At 36.4% G+C, this 21044-nt stretch overlaps 1 protein-coding gene across 1 annotated transcript in view; it reads left to right on the top strand.

Moving 5' to 3' along the window:
* The window catches only part of Prosap (prosap), a 144090-nt gene that overhangs the window by 112689 nt on the left and 10357 nt on the right, over positions 1-21044 (top strand). The window contains exons 3-16 of the mRNA XM_068771939.1: positions 6398-6523; positions 7134-7314; positions 9966-10285; positions 10737-10931; positions 11547-11613; positions 12245-12496; positions 13261-13431; positions 14421-14545; positions 15495-15595; positions 17753-17957; positions 18685-18787; positions 18858-18965; positions 19883-19975; positions 20818-20907. Of these exons, the coding sequence (XP_068628040.1) occupies positions 6398-6523; positions 7134-7314; positions 9966-10285; positions 10737-10931; positions 11547-11613; positions 12245-12496; positions 13261-13431; positions 14421-14545; positions 15495-15595; positions 17753-17957; positions 18685-18787; positions 18858-18965; positions 19883-19975; positions 20818-20907 (2137 nt within the window). The remainder of the gene's footprint in view (positions 1-6397; positions 6524-7133; positions 7315-9965; positions 10286-10736; positions 10932-11546; positions 11614-12244; positions 12497-13260; positions 13432-14420; positions 14546-15494; positions 15596-17752; positions 17958-18684; positions 18788-18857; positions 18966-19882; positions 19976-20817; positions 20908-21044) is intronic.

The raw sequence follows: 21044 nt of genomic DNA on the forward strand, positions 1-21044 counted from the left end.
GAAGACTTTATCGCAGCCGATGTCTCGGTCCGACGGGCCCGTTTATCACTGTCTTTGCGGATTCCATCTAACGTTATTTATCACAAGTTTTACTGATAGAGACGCGGGCATATTTTACTACTAGTCTTTTACCGTTATTTTTGCTACCGATAAATAGATATTTTAATTCCTTTTTCAAAGGTTTGATATTAAATAATTTTATTTAGTTACACACGTGTTCGTTCAATTATACGGGTCAATTTACATAGAATCTTGAATGTTTGAGTGAGAAATATCAAATTTGTCTGATTCTCCGAAGTTTAACATTATAATTGGGTTACTGCTTTGAACCTTTAGTATTTACATAGTAATTTTCGTTAGCAATCAAAGTACATGGTCGTGTTTAAAAACACTAGCCTGCCAATGTGTTTTGATTTACTGCGTACACGGTACAACGTCATGGAACCTTAAACGAATACAAATTAGCTTATTAACGAAGCATCGACATTGTCTGGGAATCCAGTTACTGGTTATTAAAGAGTAAACATGATTGTCTCGTGTTACACTTGTAAGTAGATTTATAGACAAACAGAACTCTATTCTTTCGTGTTCAATCTATTATAAAATTTCACGAGAAAAGTATATGAATGAATATTATAACACAAGACTTACAAAGCTTTCTTCCATGGCCGTATTGTTATTTTTAGTAATGGTTCTTATAAAAATTCTAGTCGTATATCCTAAAGTGATACAAGCATTATCCCAGAAACTTAATTGTCAGTTATTTTTGGAATATGTTGTCGAAGACCATACGCAATTTTAGTAACGTTAATAATCCTGTTATTAATAAACTCTTTAGTTGCCTACACGTTCAGGAAGATATGTACCACTAATTGAAATGAAATACCACTAACATAAATTGAATGTACAGGCTGATTGGTTAAGGTTACATAGTAACTATTAATTTTAATATGTAGTTAGATATACGAATTTCGAAAACGCTTTTTCTTTCTATCATTCAACACAATCTTACTACAATTCATATACAGTCAACTTGTACACAAATATTTTTACTAGCTCCTGTACCAAGCGCGGCCTATTGCTTCCCAATTAACAGTAGATTATGTTGTTGCGACAAAGCGTGACATTCAATAAGGGGCAACGATCTAGTAACAGTTATAGGCGGCCGCATGATACATCGAGTAGGAATCTAATTGTCATGCAATGGCGTTGCCATACGTGGGTATTCCCGTTCCTTAGCCAAGAGCCGAGAGAACTGCGTCGATCAAAAGCCGTGTTAGCATACAATGAAGTTGTCATCGAGGCTAGCGCACACTTTACTGGGTCACATAGATTGCTTCTTATTGTAATTAACGTCACGGACTACGTGAATAAATGACATTTGAAGATTGACAAATGTAGTTCAAGTCATCTTACTTAGATTCCAAGATCATTTCAAACACCAATCCCAGAAGTAAATTAGAAAAAATATAACATGTTAAATTAATTTTACTATTTGAAAAAAGAATTTGTCAAGTGCTTTAAAAATATCAGCACATTCTTGAATGTATGAATTCTGTACTTATTCAGGGACCGCTAAGTTAAGCGGATTGTAACAAGTCATAGAAAGACAACAAACAACAAGGCTTAGGAAAGAAAATTTGTGTTTATAATATAGTATACACTAGACATTTTTTTAAAACGTTGCTCCTTGAGATGTCATGTAAACCACTATTGTCAACCAATGCCATCTAAACGTACACACTCCTGGAATTTAAACCTCAAATTCATAAAATTTCGTTGGCACATGACTCGCGGGATAGCAGTCATTTCTTCGCTAATGTTGTTTAGAGCTTTTTTTTCCCTTACTCTTCAAGAAAACTTCCAGTGACGTGAAATTTGAGCTCCAGGGTGGCAACGGAATGTTTCCTCGAAAATATATATATAGTTTTTCACTAAACTTTTCGTTTACATCTGCCCAAGACAACGATTGAACGAAAGAACAAGTTTTCAAAGTTGTAGAAAGAAAAAAGTAAAATTTAAATTTGCACTCCCTCGAGTCAATTCGGTATGTAAATAAAGTTAGTGGATGATTTAAAATGAATTATACACATATATTTACTGTTTAAATAAAATCAACGGGGACTAATGAAATATCAAAACAATTATAATTACGCAAAAGGAAACTGACCCAAATCGACGTAATCAGCACAATCTCTGCATACCGATTGATTTTACGCAAAGTACCGCTAAATTAAATACGTCGGCGGCACGAGAATGCGGTCGGAACCAGTCCAAAAGAAATGAGAGCGATTGAAACTGTAGGGAAGCAATCAATTGATAGCGCTCCGCATCGCCGGCTAATAGATGTACGCTCCGAGAAGTGACGGGTTGGCGGGCTAAGCCGCGTTTGAACTGCGTTTGTTTTAAACCAACTGACTAAAAGAATAACTTAATGAAAAAACCTTTTACTTTGACTTTGATAAAACATACGTTTATATTATAGTTGAATTATTTACTCTGCTAAAATTTGTTACATCACGTTTGGCGTTCGATTAAAAAAGATACTTTCAAAGTTGGCTCAAATAAAAGAATTACCCACTTGATAAATAGATTTGTAGTAGAGATATAAAATTCAAGAGACGTAATTCCCGCTAATGCGTATAACGTTTCTTTATCTTATACTTGAAAACCATGCAAACGTTGCTATTCTTTCAAAGTGTCATTCATTACCTAGTATAGCTATTATACTTAAATGTAGATTATTAAACAATTACCAAATTTATATACAAATGTAAAATAATTATCTTATTAATGTATATACGATTTAGTATACTAGACGAAGCACAGATCATAATCCATTCAATAGTCAAGTGATTGACATGTTTTGTCGCAATAAAGGTGACCCTCGGATTGAGCTTGCGCAGTGTAGTTGAATGGTACAATGTTTAATAATATACAGGACGAATGGTTATGGGTTTAAAAGCTTTAAAAAGTTGAATGGATAGATAGAATTTGCTATCAATTAATTCAAAATCACTGAAGAAACAATGAATAACGTAATGATAATAAGGCTAAGATTTTAAAATACACAATTTAAAGGAAAAACGTTTTTGTCTTGAAACGATACACATAAACTACTTATATAAAATCGATAATTAAAAAATGAAACATGAACCTCGCTTTGATACACGTCTTAAAGAATATCGAAATGACTTCATCATCTCAGCCAATAAACCCTCTGAAACACATAAGCCCATACCAAAAATCACCACAACAATGACCGGCTTTGCGCTGTTCGCAAGCGGCGATCTACCCACGCCGCGTCACCTAAAATGACTGATCAATTTAAAGACACACTGAAGTTTTTATCCAATATCAAAAAAGACGAACCTTTAAACAATAAATTAATAAATAGGAGTTTCTGTTAATGAAATTAAATAAAACAGATTGACGGACAATGATTTGCGAAGTATTCGCATTGGGTCCTATGGGGTCAGAATAGTTGATGTAAAAGCCTTTTGAGATGAATACAGCCGGTTGTATTCAGTAACAATAGTCTAATGCCGTGTACCTTCAAGATAAATATCCTACAAGTACTACCGAGTTTTTTTCTTTCTTGTTAGCATTTATTTCATTAATATTTAATGTGGATTTATTTAGTTATTTGGAGCACTTTTTATACATTTTATGTATAATGGCAAACGTAATGCCGCAGGTATTATATTATATATACTTATTAATTGTTAGCAGGTGAAGAGATAAATTAATAAAAGTAAAGAAACTATTTAATATCATAAAAGACAAAAAATAAAACAAAAAAGTAAAAGCAAATTGAGAGAGAAAATGGGATATATATATATATATATATATATATATATATATATATATATATACATATATATATATATAAATCCAATTACTGGGATGATTCCATCAGCTGTCAAGCAACTGCTTTCGAACCTTCACTTTAAATGCGCAATGATTCCTGATCATCCTAACATCAAAGGGAATCGCGTTCCAGAGAAGAATATATTGTATTGCGATAGAGTGAATAAAATCGGTACTATGGAAGGACAACTAAGTAGATCATTGCTCGAGTAGCGAACTGTTTTCTTGTGTGTACTGGCTATGAACTGAAATTGAGATGTCAAGCAGGCAGGCGAAGCGGGAGAGTAGAGTAAAGAGAAAAGTATAATTAGTGCACGCAAAGAACGCAGTTGTCAAATAAACAGCTATTTCAGCTTACTTTAAATTTATTATTTCAATTGCTTAAGATTTACTGACACGCAATGTCCTGGTAATAAATTTTTTAAAAATTTCTTATGACATAACAGTGACCTCACTCATCTGATTTAATAGATTATCTGTTAGATCTTAGAATGCATGTCCATTTTAACAATAGCATCCGCGTAATGGTGAATGCAAACCGCTTCCAACGAGTCGTATAGGAAATCTGTAAATTGGCTTAAGTTCTACAAGTGAAATCTCAGGATTTATCACGCCATAAATTTAAAAAGTCTATGTATCTTAGTAATCAGTAAAAAAATTGAGTCCGTCATAGGCTCATCTTGGATGTCTCATTTGATACCCTCTTAGCCCTATATTTTAAGTAAAAGGATGTCATTATATGCCACATAGGAAAACTTAATTCGACTTTAGTTTCTACTAAATTGGGCTCTTGTGGCATTTCCTAAGAGGTACAAAAGTGATCACTATAAATTATCCAAATTAGATAGTAATGTAAATATTGGTAGAGCACAAATGCATAATAATTAATTTATTAATAAATTAACCTCATCACTGATATTTTAAGTAAACGCTGAATCATTGTGTAACACGTAACATTACATTTACTTATTTTTTTTAATTAAAAATATACTTTTATTTATTCTTAGCGAAACGATAACATTTTACCATAATTTTCTAATGAAAGTTTTGTGGTTCGCCGTGAACTTCCCGACTCGCACATTTAATATTTAAATGAAATGCGGTTTGCCTTTTAACAAAGTTTTATTTTGTAATTAAAATATAGCGGTTTTAATACACAGGCGGAGGCGGCCCGGGAATCGTGCAGTATTAGCATATCCTAATATTACCCGCTGTGAACATATTCAGCGCGAAATCCCCGCGGATACTACGGATATCATTATTTTCAGCAACGTAGAGATACTACCACGATATTTGTTATAGATCTTTGTAGATAGTATATTAAGTATTACTTACATACTAATAACAAAATATTAAGTTGAGAGGAAAATTTTTTATATTTCCGTGTGTAATTAAAAGTTTGACGCAAGTTCAAAAAAATAGAATAAATTTTGAAACAAATAGAAGGATGGACATAGCATAATCGCCACGCTTGACAAGCGATTAGGCGATCGCAGTATGGTATTACGGTACGTAGAGAGTGCTGCTGCCCACCTTCTGGTAACTTGTCTATGAACAGTGGAAACCATATATAATTAATTCATAAAGTGTGAATTATATAAATTGTATCTCGGAAATTGAACATGCGTTCTTCGTTGGTAAGTCTCAGTCCTCTACCTATGGCGACCTCTGGTCATTAGTGAGCATCTATCGGAATATTTAAAGACAACGATAAATATTTTATTTATTCAATACAACAAGAAAATCGAGGAAAAGTGGTTGTTAGAATTACTAATTGAACATCGCAACGTTTAGTATCCATTATAAACTTGCATTACGTCATTTGATAGCAATCAAAAATTTATGTTTATCTAATCATGACTTGAAATGTAAAAAGTAACAACTGCTCTGACATTAAAAATTTTGTACCGTTCATTGACCTCTGATCTGTTCGGTTTAATCTTAAATTAACAATCAGTTCTGACAGATCACCGTACTCTCTCAAGCACGTAAACGCTTACTTTCAGTGCAATGGCCACTCGTCTAAATACGGGTTAGATAATGTCGATTAACTAATTTGATTGTTAAAAACGTGTACAGCTTAGCTAAAGTAAACTGTTTAGTTTATTACATAAAAGAGTCTTTGTAAGAATCATAAACACAGGTTATTGAGGAATCGGTGATAATTCTTCTGTATGCAAAATGCTCTCTGTATGGAAGACTAGATTTTATGAGATCGTTACTCACTATAACCATCTTCACTGGTGGTCCTTTCGATCTTTTACGGAATGCTCCAGTGCTCCTTGATACTTTACGAAGATCTTACCTTGTAGGATTTAAACCCCTTTCGCTAAACGCTTTGTAGATTAGGCTGAAAATGTTTTAACTCTATTTGATCTGTGCTACCTTCAGGTTATTTTAGTCACTGTGATACGTGTGACGTCGTATGCGTTGTCCTCAGCTAAGACTTAGAATAAAGTGCATATTATGGTTGTTAAAGATAGTACTGAACGTGTTATATGATCGAATTGTTTTCTTTCTTGCACAGGAACTGAAGGAGAGCTTCAACTATGGTCTGTTCTGCCCTCCGGTCAACGGCAAGGCCGGCAAGTTTCTCGACGAGGAGCGGCGTCTTGGAGACTACCCATTCAACGGACCTGTTGGATATCTTGAGGTAAATATTTTATTCCGCCTTTAGGGGACAACCGCCAATGCGGTTATTTCTAAAAAGGTTTAAAATGGTATGTCCACATATTGCCGCTATCTACTTTAAATGCAATTAATGTATTAATTATATATAGTTTATTAATAGCTTCTGTTCTGTTCTAGAATATTGTCCATATACAGGGTAATCGGTGATAGATGTAAAGCTTTAAAGGAGTAAGGAGTAATGTATGCTCGTTAATCAGAAAAAAAACTACAAAGCTTCGCCTATTTCTAATAACCCTGCTAAAAGTTAATACTCTGAAATATATTATAGTAATTTATTTTTCCTAAATGTACAGTCTTCAGGGTAAAATAGTAAACAATATTCATTTTCTTAGTAACCCGAATTTTAAAAAGTCTTTTTCTTACTATATCACCATTATATTGTTTATTATATCTAAAACTATTGATTTATCTTTAAAGTCTACCATATATTAATTAACAGTAGTTGAGCTATACATTCGCCCAAAAGCTTTAAAGAGCTTTAACATCTATAAGCAATCACTCTGTATTTGTTCAGACAAGTAAAGCGAACCTGATTTGGTAATGTATGAAGTCCACTATATTTGTCATTCCAGTTAAAGTATAAGCGACGTGTGTACAAGATGTTGAAGCTGGACGAGAAGACGCTGAAGGGTCTGCACTCGCGCGCCAACCTGCGCCGCTTCCTGGAGCACGTGACGCACGCGCAGATCGACAAGATCACCAAAGCCTGCGCGAAGGGGCTCGACCCCAACTTCCACTGCCAGGACACCGGCGGTGAGCAATATCTTTATACCGACATTTAATTAATAAATTTAAAGTTACAGTGTACTTATATGCTATAAACCCAAGTAGTGGCATTGTGCGAATGTTACACCCGCAAACAATCCTTTCAGTATCTCTCAGCAGCCTTTCAGTCTCTTTCAGCTGCCTTTCAGTCTCTTAAAGCCCTTTGGTAAAATTTAAGAAAGAATAATCCTGGCCAGAGTTAGAAAGAAAGATTCATTTAAGTAAAACAACTTCTATTTTATGAACAGTTTGATTTTAGTGCAAAATACTTTTGCACCCATAAAGTTCATTACGAAGCGACGAGCCCTCGGGCTTCCTTACCTTAAAAGAGATTTTAGTCTAAGCACTAACCTACTGCGTTCTGCCGAGATTTTCCTTAACGTCAATACTTCAACCATCTACCGCTCGACATAAGCATCATGCATAGAACTCCAATAGGACCGTTTGTAAGTGACATAGGAAGTGAAGACGCAGAACTTCCTACGCTGCGTTTCGCCGGTCTTCACTCCAGAACTTTAAGGTCCAAGTGGTGTGCCCATTGCCACTTCAACTTGCTTTTCCGCTGGACTGTCAGTTACATTCGTTCATGTAAACAAAATTGTAAATCATTTTAGTAACAATAAACACGATCTATAATAGTGTACAATTAAATTATACTCTCTCAAATCTTCAATAAATACTAAATAACACGTATATAGTATCATGTTTATTGTTATGTGTTCCTAACCAATTTATTTTTAATTAATTAACAATAGCCGTTGGTTCCAAAACGTTTTCGAGTAGCGACAACTAGACGGTGGACATGGCGTGGAAAGACCCGTCGATAAGTGGATCGACGAAATAGTTGGGTTGGTTTGGGTGCACCAACGGTCATCATGGGGATATTTGAGGGGGTGTTTATGACTTGCTATGGGCGTCTATCGGCTGAAAACAAGGAATTAAAAAACCATGAAAAATTTTTGGACTTATATTGACGCGCAGTGTTGTTATAATTTTATTAAATAATATATAAATGGTAAAAAATCGATGCCATTAAAACGTTACTATTATAAAAACTCTCTCAATCAGAAACTAATTTCCAAGTCTTTTTTAAAAATTTTCAGTTTGGAAATTATTTTTTAAAACAAGCTATTACAATAAGCATCATTGCGGCATTTATAACGCCCATGTCGTATGAAAATTATATAAAAAATTACGTACTTGCTACTGCATAAAAAATCAGTGCCAATATCAACAAAACTTTGCCGCTGCCGCAACCGAGATCGACAGGAAATGATTAATGCCCTGCGATATCATACCCTCCATTAAACTAAAAGCATATTAAGCTCCTATTGTATTGAATTTACTTTAATATAGTACTATTTACTCTACTACGTTTGTGTACCAATCGTTTATCTTCCATTGTTTTACGTTTTGGTATAACTAACCTTATTACGTATTAATCAGATCTCAAGGCAACAGAGATCCAATTTAAATATATCATTGTAAAGTGCGATGTAAAACGTCGCCTGATATAAAACGTTGGATAATCTTAACAAATCACTTGTGATGTTTTATTTTACAAATACATGAACATTTGTCTTTATTGTTTGCGATATAATAGAATCGTTCGTACAGTTTGACGTTAGATACACAAGAATGGACTTGATAAATAAAATTAATGTTGAATATTACACATCTGTGATATAGTACTTTTGTACATAATTGGTTACAGGTGTAAAAGTTTTAAATGTGAGAATGTATAGCTAATTTTTTTTCAATAAGCTATAACAGCTATTTTTACAATCACCAAGTACAAAATTATCACTCGTAAATATGGTATATTATTCTATTTTTAGTAAACAATAATGAATTTCAAGGTGTAGTAATCCGAATTTTGTAAACGTTTTGTTATTACTATGTTATCATCAAGTTTTTTACTGCAACCATTGATTATTGGATAGAGCAGTATTTTCCAACCTTTTATCTGCCATACATGCATAATTTTTATATTAAAACTCATTTCAAGCCCACTTTCGAATTGCCCCTCTGAGGATCCCACGCCCCACGTTGGGAAATACTGAGATGGAGTGTACCGTATATTACTTGACAGCAAATGAACTAGATATATATTCATTCTTTCACACCTATAATTCATTCTGTACATTTTACAGGCCTTTATGACTCAGCAGTTTTTGAATACGTCACTTGCTTTAATATTAAATCTAGATTCAGAGTTGTACATTTAACTTAAACAAATAATGATATCGGGTCAATTTTGCTAAAATTTCCAAAATTCATGTAGGTTCGTAATATTTACATTGTTGGGTTAGGTGCTGAATAAAATTTTACACCCGATAGTGAAGAATAGATTATCCTTAAGGACAGAGGGTATCGTTTAACATCCAGCCGTCCTCGTTCTTTCTCTTTATGGATATTTGACTAACAAATAACTATCAAATAATATTTGCTATTTTTAATAGAAAACTAAATTACTGGTTAGTAAGCAGTAGTTCTTAATTTACACATCGTTATCAGGTATATCGCTAAGCATAAATTTTCATGGATTAAAATTTTCTTAACTCGTTAAAATGTACACATGTTTTATATAATCACCTTTTTCTTAAACCTGAAATTGAAAATTTTGATGATATTTTCAGAAACACCTCTAACTGTGGCCGCAGGGTTGAAATGCCCCGGCAAAGTTCTGATAGCCTTAGTGAACGGCGGCGCGTTGCTCGACTACCGAACGAAAGACGGCAGCACGGCCATGCACCGCGCCGTAGAGAAAAATTCCCTGGAAGCAGTCAAAACCCTTCTCGAACTAGGAGCTTCGCCTAATTACAAAGATAGCAAGGGACTTACGCCCTTATACCTCTCCGTTACGAACAAAACCGATCCATTACTCTGTGAAACCTTGTTGCACGACCACGCAACGATCGGTGCTACAGACTTACAGGGGTGGCAGGAAGTACACCAGGTGAGCAGTCTTGGTACATCAGAACATTGCATCTAATATGCCTAATCTTTAGATACATCGTCGTTTATCTTTTAATATAAAGATACAAAGGTGTGGTTACCTTCAATTTATGCTTAAGATTTAAACTGAAAACGTTTCTTACAAAGCCTCTTATTTACAGTTTTACTGTTCACAGATTACATTTAAATCTATTTAGACTTTGTACTAACATGCCATACAACCATAAATAAATACTAAAAGTAAAGGCAATAATAAAAAAAACTTTTTTACGTAAACGACATCTACTCCTGGCTATCGATAATTGGACATTCAAAAAAAAACAAAAACTTTTTCTTTATTTATTTTTATTTCGAATAGGTTCGCCAACAGCAATACATAAGAATTTTTAGCAGAGTTTAATTTAAAAACATATGGTTTGTTAAAATCTGCTTATCCAATGCGATCGTTGCAGGCATGCCGAAACGGTCTGGTGCAGCACCTGGACCACTTGCTGTTCTACGGCGCGGATATGAACGGACGCAACGCGTCGGGCAACACGCCGCTGCACGTGTGCGCCGTCAACGCGCAGGACTCCTGCGCAAGACAGCTGCTCTTCCGCGGCTGCGACAAGGAATCCCTCAACTTCGCCAACCAGACTCCCTATCAAGTGAGAATCAAAATACAAACTCCGGCAGCACTAAAACAATTTTGTTAAAAGAAACATTTAATAACCTGTCATCATAGTCAGCCAAAAGACGCCGACTGCTAGGGATATACCTCACTCGACTTATCGCGATCTCGACTATGTCACCTAACCTAAGCCGCAGCCATCGACTCAAGAACCAATGCTTTTCATAATTAATTAACTTGTTATTAAAACAATACTAATGATGACAGAGTGCACTCTGTGTTTGGCACTAATCGGTGTAACATAACTCCTTGTGCCCCATGTGCCCCTTGATGCCCCATGGAGGGGTGAAACACGTGTTGAGTGGTGTGGTGGTGGCGTTTGTGTGATTCGCATTGTTTGCCGCATACGCATTTATCAGCGGGCTGGCGGGCGGTGCATTTCGTTGCACGACTACCACTGCATGTGCGGAAGTGGCTAAATATTGGTCCTTTTCTTACTTAGGATGGACTTCCGCTAGGTAACGCCTGATTCCATTAAATACTAATGTTAAAAAAATATATGTATTGATACAAAACAAAACACAAGTATTTACATATATGTCTGTGTTTATTTCGATAATATTTTACGTGCAAACCTTACTTCTTATTTAAGGTGGCGGTCATAGCCGGAAACTTGGAGCTGGCAGAAGTTATAAAGAATTACAAAAACGAAGAAGTTGGTGAGTTCAAATCCTTGTACAATGCATGGGTTTTGCTGCAGCTTTATAAAGTTAACATCCAAATATTATTAATAGTGAAAAGTTTTCGAAACATCCTCTAACGTTCGAAAGCTTTACATGATCATATTTTGCATTAGCTTTGCCGTTCTATATTGTGGTTCACTGTTATCATATCTACATTATTGTTATTAGATTATTGATATGTATGTTATTGATATGCATAAATCCATAAAACACATCGCATGTTCATTCATCATCTATTATCTCTATATTGCTGATGGTATTCAATTGCTTTCCATAATGGTGATGGTTGTATATTTGGGTTACACGTAACACTATAAACTTGTGACAATCATCGACTACAAAACTCACACATAAATACACTAATTCGTATTATATTAAGGTATTTGTGTAAAATTTTATTTATGTATTTTAATTATTTTAGTTAATGTTGTGACGGTCCTGAAGTTAGTTTTATACGTTATTTTATTTCGTCGCACGATTATCTGATTTTGATTGTGTTAATCAACAATTGATTATCTTTTGATTTTTTTATTTTAATGTAATCGCAATGGGTTCCCGCACATTCAGTTCGTCTATTAGTTTCCGGTCGCTAACGAAACCTTTTCAGTGCCTTTCCGCGGCCCGCCACGCTACAACCCGAAGCGGCGCTCGGCGGCGTGGGGCGGCTGGTGGAGCGCCGGCGACCGCTCATCGTTGGCCTCCTCCACGCGCATCCCTGCCGAACTGGACGCCCTGCTGCGTCGTGCACCTGTCTCCACCAGCTCGCCGTGCAGTCTCGACAGACCGTTCTCTTCCGCTTCGTCCAGCATCAGCGACGCGAGCCACCAGAGCCACGAGGACGATGCCAGTATCCTCACAGGTAACTGCCGGCCGAGCCACACCAGCACACGTGGACACGACACGTGCGCAGACAACCATCACCATGCACCAACCTCACCGTCCAAGGTCACACCGATTGCATGTTCTATGTTTTTTTCGATTAGATGTTTTCATGTTCTCACGATCCGCTTCACCGCTTCCATTCATTTCGGTCGCGTTTGTCGTTCGATTCTGACCTAATAGCGCCGGTAGGACCCGCACACAGGAGCCCCGCACTGTGAATGTGTCGCTAGTGATGTTCCACTGAACGAGTCGGTTGCATAGAAGTCCCGTGAGTAAATCCGCTTTTATAACATCGGATACTCAGATCAAACCGGAATTACCTACACACCCATAACTGTGTTGTCCAGGAACATTATTATCACCATTGAGTCTTTAGACACAGAAAATAATTATCGTTAAAAATCACGAAACCTGTTTTTTTTTTTTAAAAAAATAGAACGTGCTGTGTTCGTATTAAAGAAGAAAAAACAATTTTTAAAGTAAATATTTTTCTGTAAATAGATTAACATCAATAAATTTATGAGTGAAAAGAATGTCAAATTATTGAGTATTAAATTTAAAACGCAAAGCAGTTTTAGCTATGGTGACTTTCTTAAAAATGGCCATTTGTACTCTTATAAACACGAAATACTTATAACAAACCGCGCTGAATATCGTACATGCCGCAAACAACAAGTTCGCAAGGCACGCGGGACCGAGCTAGTGCGGTGGGCCGTGAAGCAAGGGTGGCGCTGTCGGCAGATAAAAGCGGGGGGGAGGCCAGCGACGTGGTGTCAGAGTCGAGTGGCGTCGGCACCAGCGCCTCCGACACGGGCAGCGCGCCGCCGCCCGGAGCGACCGCCGTGTGTCTGCGCGCGCATGAGCCCACTGCGCCCGGACAACTGCGCCTCGCGCAGGGAGACATCGTCGAAGGTAACCTTCGAAACCCCAACACTCCCATCTCCACCTTCCCCATCTACAAAACCTTCTCCAACTCGTCCCACCCCTAACAGCGTCACCTTCAATGACCAACATCATTGGAGAGTTCTGACTAGTCTAAAGCTGCCAATTTCGTTACGTCCAAAACCCTTCCAGACGCACCTTAAACTGCTATCATCTATAACACTCTATGTCCCAGTACCTCCACTTGCATCACCTCCACCTCTAAACCCCCGCACCCCCTCTTCCAACACCCTTACCTCAAAAACCCTGACAATACAATTGATTCATATCCGACTTCCCCATCTTCAATCAAAATAAACCAAAAAAATCTTTTGACAGATATTTTTCTACTTTGAAAGTGTCCATTTCCTTTTTATTATGAAAGCAAGTATTTGGCTTTAGTTACCAGTCGAAACTCTATTTAATGTTCGTGAATAAAATCCTTAATGTTTTCTTTTATATCTAAAAAAAGTAATAACGAAGAATTAAAACTAAAATACAGTAACTCAGACAAGAGAGCTTCAAGTTATAATTAATCTTTGACATAACATCACTGAAATAGCGTCGTTATTATAAAAGGCCATTATCTGGATCGATTACAGATTCAGACCGTAACCACTGCTTCGATCATTCTTAACGCTTTACAATAAGAACATTTTTGACTAAAACACGAGCCATCATTTTGTAATAACACGAAGCCAATAACAATTTTATACTGCACTTAATATTAATTATAATGATAGTAACAAGGATTTAAACGGCGAGGTTCAACCAAAAATGTGGAAATCCGCAGAAGAACCAAGATTTCCCGAACGACCACGAGCCGACACACGCTGCATGGGTAAAAACCTCCCCTCCCTCCACTAGATGGATCCATGTCCAGAAGTCCCAGAATGCGAGCAGCGCAAGTCTCAGTGGTCATTTATCAGCTGCCATGATGAGGTTGAAAATTAAAAAAAAATCATTTAAAAACTTTTCAGTGACGGGTTCAGCTGAGGACGGTATGTTAGAGGGTACGGTGCGTGGCTCTGGTGCGTGCGGGTTGTTCCCCGCGCAGTGCGTGCAGGAGGTGCGTCTGCGACAGAACACCGCGCATTTACATCAAGTAAGGACAGCTATTAATGATTTATAGTGTTTATCCCGGCGCTCCTCCCAGCGTCAGCGCTTTCAGAAGTGATAGTAATAGATATTACAAGAATTTAGTTAAAAAATCTAGTATAGCTATCACGATCGGTAACTATCGATGAATGTTAAGTACGTCTTAAACTAGTTCCTACTGGATAAAGCCGAATTCGATCATCATCACATCTGCCTTTCTAACCCGTTAGTTATATAAAACAAAACATCGAAAAACTACAAAGTCTACTGAGAGAAACCTTGAGGCTATATACGATAAAGAGGTTATTAAATATTGCAACTTAAAAAAAAATAGAAATTCTGTTTCCGAATCGCGCTATCATTCATTGTAACGTATTAATTTATATATTAGGTAGTATAGGAGTATTTAAATATAATCTATAATGTAATACATCATAACAATTTACATATGCATGTATTAACGCAATCTTCAGAATCTCTGAAAAAAAAACTTTGAGGTAATTGTATGTTATACTCCAGTCTTAAACATTTATTAATAGATTTGGCACGCTAAAGGCCATTTCAATACGATAGTAACTTATAGTTGGTAGTTTCAAAAGATACAACACTTTATGTGTTATACAACTACAAAACTACAGAAGATTTCAGCTGTAGACGAATTTTCGTTCTTCTTGCGTCATGCAATAAATTTCAATGAACTTACTCATCTTGTCATATTTTACACTTGAATGGCAAGACGGTTCTCAGCAAAACAATTTTTAATGACTGATTCCGTGGGAGGCACTCAAACTGTGACCATTTGTTTTTTTATAAATTATTGCCTAGTTTTTTAACTTTTCCTGTTTAAGTTTATACACACCAACGCGAAAGTTTGTGATATTTTTTCAGAATATAATTTTATTATAAGTTTGTTAGCTTTCTTAATAATAAATAATTATTTTCTATTGTTACTTCAGGTACTATCGTCTGGGCCTATGCACCACTCGCGCGTGTCCGGGCGCCGCGAGATGGCGCTCAGCAAAACGTACAGCGCCACCGCACCCAGGATTAAGAAAAGGTGACTGCATAGATAGAATAACTAAAATAATCCAGAGAAACGGAACAATTCCATTAAGTATACCAGCCAGTGTAAGGTAGATTTTAACTCCTGTTAAAAAACCCCACCTAGTATGTAACATACCACGCTATTTTGACCCTTTTGATTTATTTACACTTTTTACAAAAATTGTGCAATTTTAGACTTATAGCATTATAGGAGTTTTTAACCAGTTAATCTAGAGGCATCATCAATTCATCTGCAGGACTGGACTGGTGGACATGTGCCTTCTCCATATACTTCCTCAATCCTATATTGAAGCTTTCTGCATTTAACCCTTAATAGCCTGATTTTCGAAAGTATTTTTTTTTAATATTCCTGTGTTAGTTTGGTGGTCTAGATGAAGGGAAAAATATTTTTTTTTTTTAATTTCGTTGAAAAGAATATTACACAACAGTAAAATTCGTACAGCCAACCTATAAAAAAACTAATAGTAATGTGAACATTCGGTTTAAAAGATTGGTATCAAAATTGAAACTCTAGGCTATTAAGGATTAACGTTTTTCGAAAACCCCAACAAGGTCATCTAAACACCTTGCAGATACTTCACTGCACCCGCAGCCATCTGTGGCCCACTTAGAAATGTGTAGAGATAATGTTGTCTTTTTACAACTATTTTTCTTATAATTTACGTTACGAAGTCCATTCAAACTGTTATACATTCTTTAATACAGTCCGTCATCAATTACTAGATTGTTATGACACAATTGCGAACAATTTCGCAAAGAACTTACACGATGACATCTTCGAAAGATATCGCACAACTGTTGCGACATCGGTGTGCACCCCGTTTCGCTATGCGGCGTAATAATAAACCGAAAGTAAACATAGTAAGAAAGTTTACAAACACGGCGCATCTGTTAGTACGCGGGGACAGTCGTACCCGATGTGCGCAACGGACAGCACGCTCCGTCGGCTGCTTAAATCATTCGCGCGGGATTTTCATCCAATATGGACTTATTTGCAGAACTTATTTCAAAGACGGTTAGTAGTATTTATATAAATGATACTAAAAACATATACCGTCAATTGTTTCATTAATGACTATACCATATGAACTTTTTAGTTCCTTTCTCATTTTTTCGAAAAAGTTTGTTTAAGATGTACCTAATATCAATCGATCTTTTCTACAAGCGAACTGCATTTTTTTAATTATACAATCATGAGGCTCACTTATAAATTATTTTATTCATATTTTTTGTAAACAAAATCATTAGCAAGCTTGGTACGTCTCAATTGTCTGCGCTGGTTACGACTCCTTTGAAACCTAAAATATTGAATACATTAGAACAGCAAACTAATGGCAGAAAAGGACATCATTAGTACCCTCCTGAATGCGGTACTAACTTAGACAGTCACTTGACAAAGAACTTTTAGCTTACTAGAAACTTTTTTATCTCATAAAAATAATGATACCTATAAAATATTCCAAGGAATAATCTCACTCATTAAATAACTTCGCTTTTAAAGTAAGAAAAATGTAAATCCTTCCCTGGTCAACTTAAGAATACGACCTGGTTCTTCACAATATGCTACCAATAAGTCCTAGTTTATTTTAGCCACATTGACCGCAGACAACCAGATAACTTCGACAAACTACTAATTGTAGGGAAAGTAAGCGGTAAAAGATCAAGTAGGCAATAACATGCCATCACCTACCGTATGATATACGAGTGTATCAATAACAGAATATGTGAAAAAAATTATTAAAAATGTAAGGCTCTGTTCAAAATCAGATACTCGTACGGGAGGCTGCCAATAACGGGGGCCATAAAACAAAAAAATAGAAATCTACCTGCGGTTATAATTTATTCAAATCAATAACTGTACTGACTTTCAGAAATAAAGATACGATCGAGAAGAAATTCTTCACCGATGTTAAGCTGGTAGTGTAATTAATATAATATCAGGTGCATTAAACATTCCATCAGATCAAGTGTCGATCCTATCGTCGAAAGTGATTGGGCAAATTTTACTTATAAAACGTTAAGCTGGTAGTGTAATTAATATAATATCAGGTGCATTAAACATTCCATCAAATCAAGCGTTGATCCTATCGTCGAAAGTGATAGGGTAAATTTTGCTTTTAAAACTAACCGATCGGCTTCCGAACGACAGCTACGGGAACATGGAGACGCGCACGGTGGTCCTGCACCGCGCGCGCCGCGGCTTCGGGTTCGTGCTGCGCGGCGCCAAGGCTTCCTCACCGCTCATGGAGCTTCGCCCCTCGTCTCGCTGCCCCGCGCTGCAGTATCTGGACGACGTCGACGCGGGCGGCGTGGCCGACCGCGCTGGACTCAAGAAAGGCGACTTCCTCGTTGCGGTATCTATACACTATTTAGAATCTAATTAATAAACTTATTGTGCAATCAACAGCCGCTGGGGCTGAAAGGTGTAAGGTAATGGCTGGTAATGCGGCGGTAATAGGCTTCCGGGGCCTTATAAGTTTTTCAAGATCACCTAAAGAGTAACGGAGAGGTAAATGCTTTGAGCTTTTTTGAGGGATCGAATTAAAAACGAGCAAATCCACAGAAAATTACTCGTCTAAATTAGGAGTGGACGGGGCATATCACTATTGTAAACGTCGGCCGTTGAGGCCAAAAAGTTCTCGATTGGCGAATACGAGCTGAAGGTGAACCGAGAATATAAAAAAGGTTGTGACAAGTCCTGGATACGAGCGGTTATTGTAGCAATTAGAACAGCGTATGCCTTATCGTGAAGCTTTATCGAGTGAAATGATGAGGATGATAAAGCTAATAACCTACGTGTCGAGGATATAAAAACGCCTCTCATCAGTGAAAAATAAAACCTGATAATGATCCCCTAGTACACATCCAGTGACGATTTTATCCCTCTCTATTCTTTTGATAAAGTTAGAAGAGGAACATTGAAAGCAATTTTTTAATGTAACACCTAAGTATCTAGTACCTAAAATACCAGTTTTTAACGTATTTTTTTTTCTAATAAATATAGGAAAGGCTATAAAGGAATAATGATCTCAACAATTAATCCGAGTCTGTAATTTACATCCAAATGTGTTGAAATTCCAGATCAACGGCGAGGATGTGTCTGCGGCTTCACACGAGCATGTGGTGGAGTTGATCCGCAGCTCGGGCGCGCTCGTGTCGATGACTGTCGTCTCTTTAAGTAGCGGTAATTAAATAAACAATAGATTTATTATTTGAATGAAAGATATCGATATTAAAATTATTTTAAAACGCAGTAACAGGCGAGAATGGGGCGTGCACGGTGCCGGCCAGCAAGTCGCAGTCGCAATTGTCCAGTTCAGGCCGACCATACGCTGCCACGCTGCCTCGGAAAGCTGCAGGAGGTGAGAAATCGAGGAAAACTTATTTTCAACTACCAGTGAAAACATTCGGTGTTTCTGTAGTCGACGTGATATATCAAAACTATAGCTACACTTTCATGCTCTGCCTTTGAAAAATGATGATATCTAACCATGTCACGGATTCTATATTACTTGATCGTCTTGCCTGTGTATTACAGGCGATTAAAGAAATAACGTCTTTTTTAGTTACTTACTATATAAGCCCGATTTCAAACACCACAGTCAAACTTTCCACGAAGTGTATTAAAACTAATTGATCGTAATAAAATAACCATAACCATAAATTATCTCTGAAATTATGTTTAGTCAAAAATTACCATCTTGTCGTTTGAAACTTGTACCAATTAAGTTTCCTCGCAAGAAAGATCAATGGAAATTGGGCGCTATTCTGATAATTCTTTGTTTTATTATTGCTTGTTCTGTTATGCATGTTCTGTTTGAGGTCTTTTTATGTTCACTTGTGGAGAAAAGACGATATTATATGATATTTCCATTAAAATACGCTCCGAAAGTAGCCACAGAGAGATAACAGATACTAGAGAACAGATACCGCTGTTCTGGAATTGATATAACAGACCGATAAGCGCAGCGTGTGACATTCGCCCACAAGATGATCTGGCAACCATATAAAGGTCGCAGGTAAACTTTGGATGCAGACCGCTTCCAACCGGTCTTATCGGAAATCTGTGAGTGCAATTGCCAACAGTAAAAACTTTACGGCAGAAATAATGTTGATAATTGCACGGGATATCCCTCAAGAGTGCAACAATGGCTTTAGTAAGGAATCTTATACTATCGTCTTCAACAATGCATGACAAAGGACTTCATTTTCTTCTTTCCAAGCAATCCTACTCCCTTTCATTTAGTGTAACGTGTTCTTAAGAAAACTGTGTTCGCAGGGCGAAGCCCCGCACCTGCACCACCGCGCCGCGACCCTCGTACTACCCTTAGTGTAGGCCGCGCGCGCGCGAAGTCCATGGTTGCAGGACTGGGTGAGTACATATTACTACAAATATTTTCTTTCATTAACCATTAATACAGTTACGTGTTAATAATATACATAACGAATATGCTATATTTACTATATTTTTTTATTTTGAGAAGTTCGAAACTGATTAGCCACTCCCGATTTTTCTTTCTGACTAGCTGCCTTTACCGACTGTACTATCAAGTTTCAACCATGTCCAAAGAATTTATAAATATTCTGAGTATCAACAGAGACTCAACAGAGTTCAAAAGAATATATAAATATTATAAATAGTTTAATAGTAAACAACGAGTTACGTACATCAAAAAAAAAATTATATTTCTTACACTGTAACACTTAAGTAATAGTGTCATTATATCTTCCTTGTATATTTTTATTATACACGATAATTTATGTATACTTGTATTAATGATGTCTAATTTTAGAGATCTAGGACAAGAGGTGTTTTAATTTATTCTGTAAGCTCAGTTCACCCTTTTTCTTTACATATCTGTATGAAAAAAAAATCATTTATTTATTCTTTCTCTCAATAATAAGCTTACTTAACTTGACTTAATGAAAACATGAAAATAAAACAGCCAATTTTCGCGATTTGTTCTAAAGTTTTATACTTTTCATCACGTTTGTCGATTCGTTCTTATATATGTAGACTTATTATTGAAGCCAGCTAGAATAATGTAATTGTACCATTTAAAAGAACATCGTGATAATGAAGATCTCCATAGCGAACTTAATACAATATAAAAGATTAAACTTTAAACTTAACTTATTCTTTATTTATAATCATATGTTATTAAGCAAACCGCTCATGTAATTTTATTATATAAACACTGCTTTTACTTACAGAAAATGGCGGCGAAAAGGAGGAAAGCTGCGAGCCACTAAGTGTGGCCGGCAAGTCGTCTTCGGCTGAATCTGTACAGCATGGGAGCAACAGTAAGCGCACTCAACATATACACTTAATTTTAACTTGTATATTTATCTAATAAGCAAATTCAAAAGTTATTTTTCTTGTTTTGAACTGCATCAAGTCCGATCCATAAAGAAGGGCCAAGAAGTGTTAATAGTGAAAG

Source organism: Battus philenor, unplaced genomic scaffold, assembly GCF_028537555.1.
Source record: "Battus philenor isolate CCGP_79_NKW_IND1 unplaced genomic scaffold, ilBatPhil1.0.hap1 SCAF_4, whole genome shotgun sequence".
NCBI classification, from domain to species: domain Eukaryota; kingdom Metazoa; phylum Arthropoda; class Insecta; order Lepidoptera; family Papilionidae; genus Battus; species Battus philenor.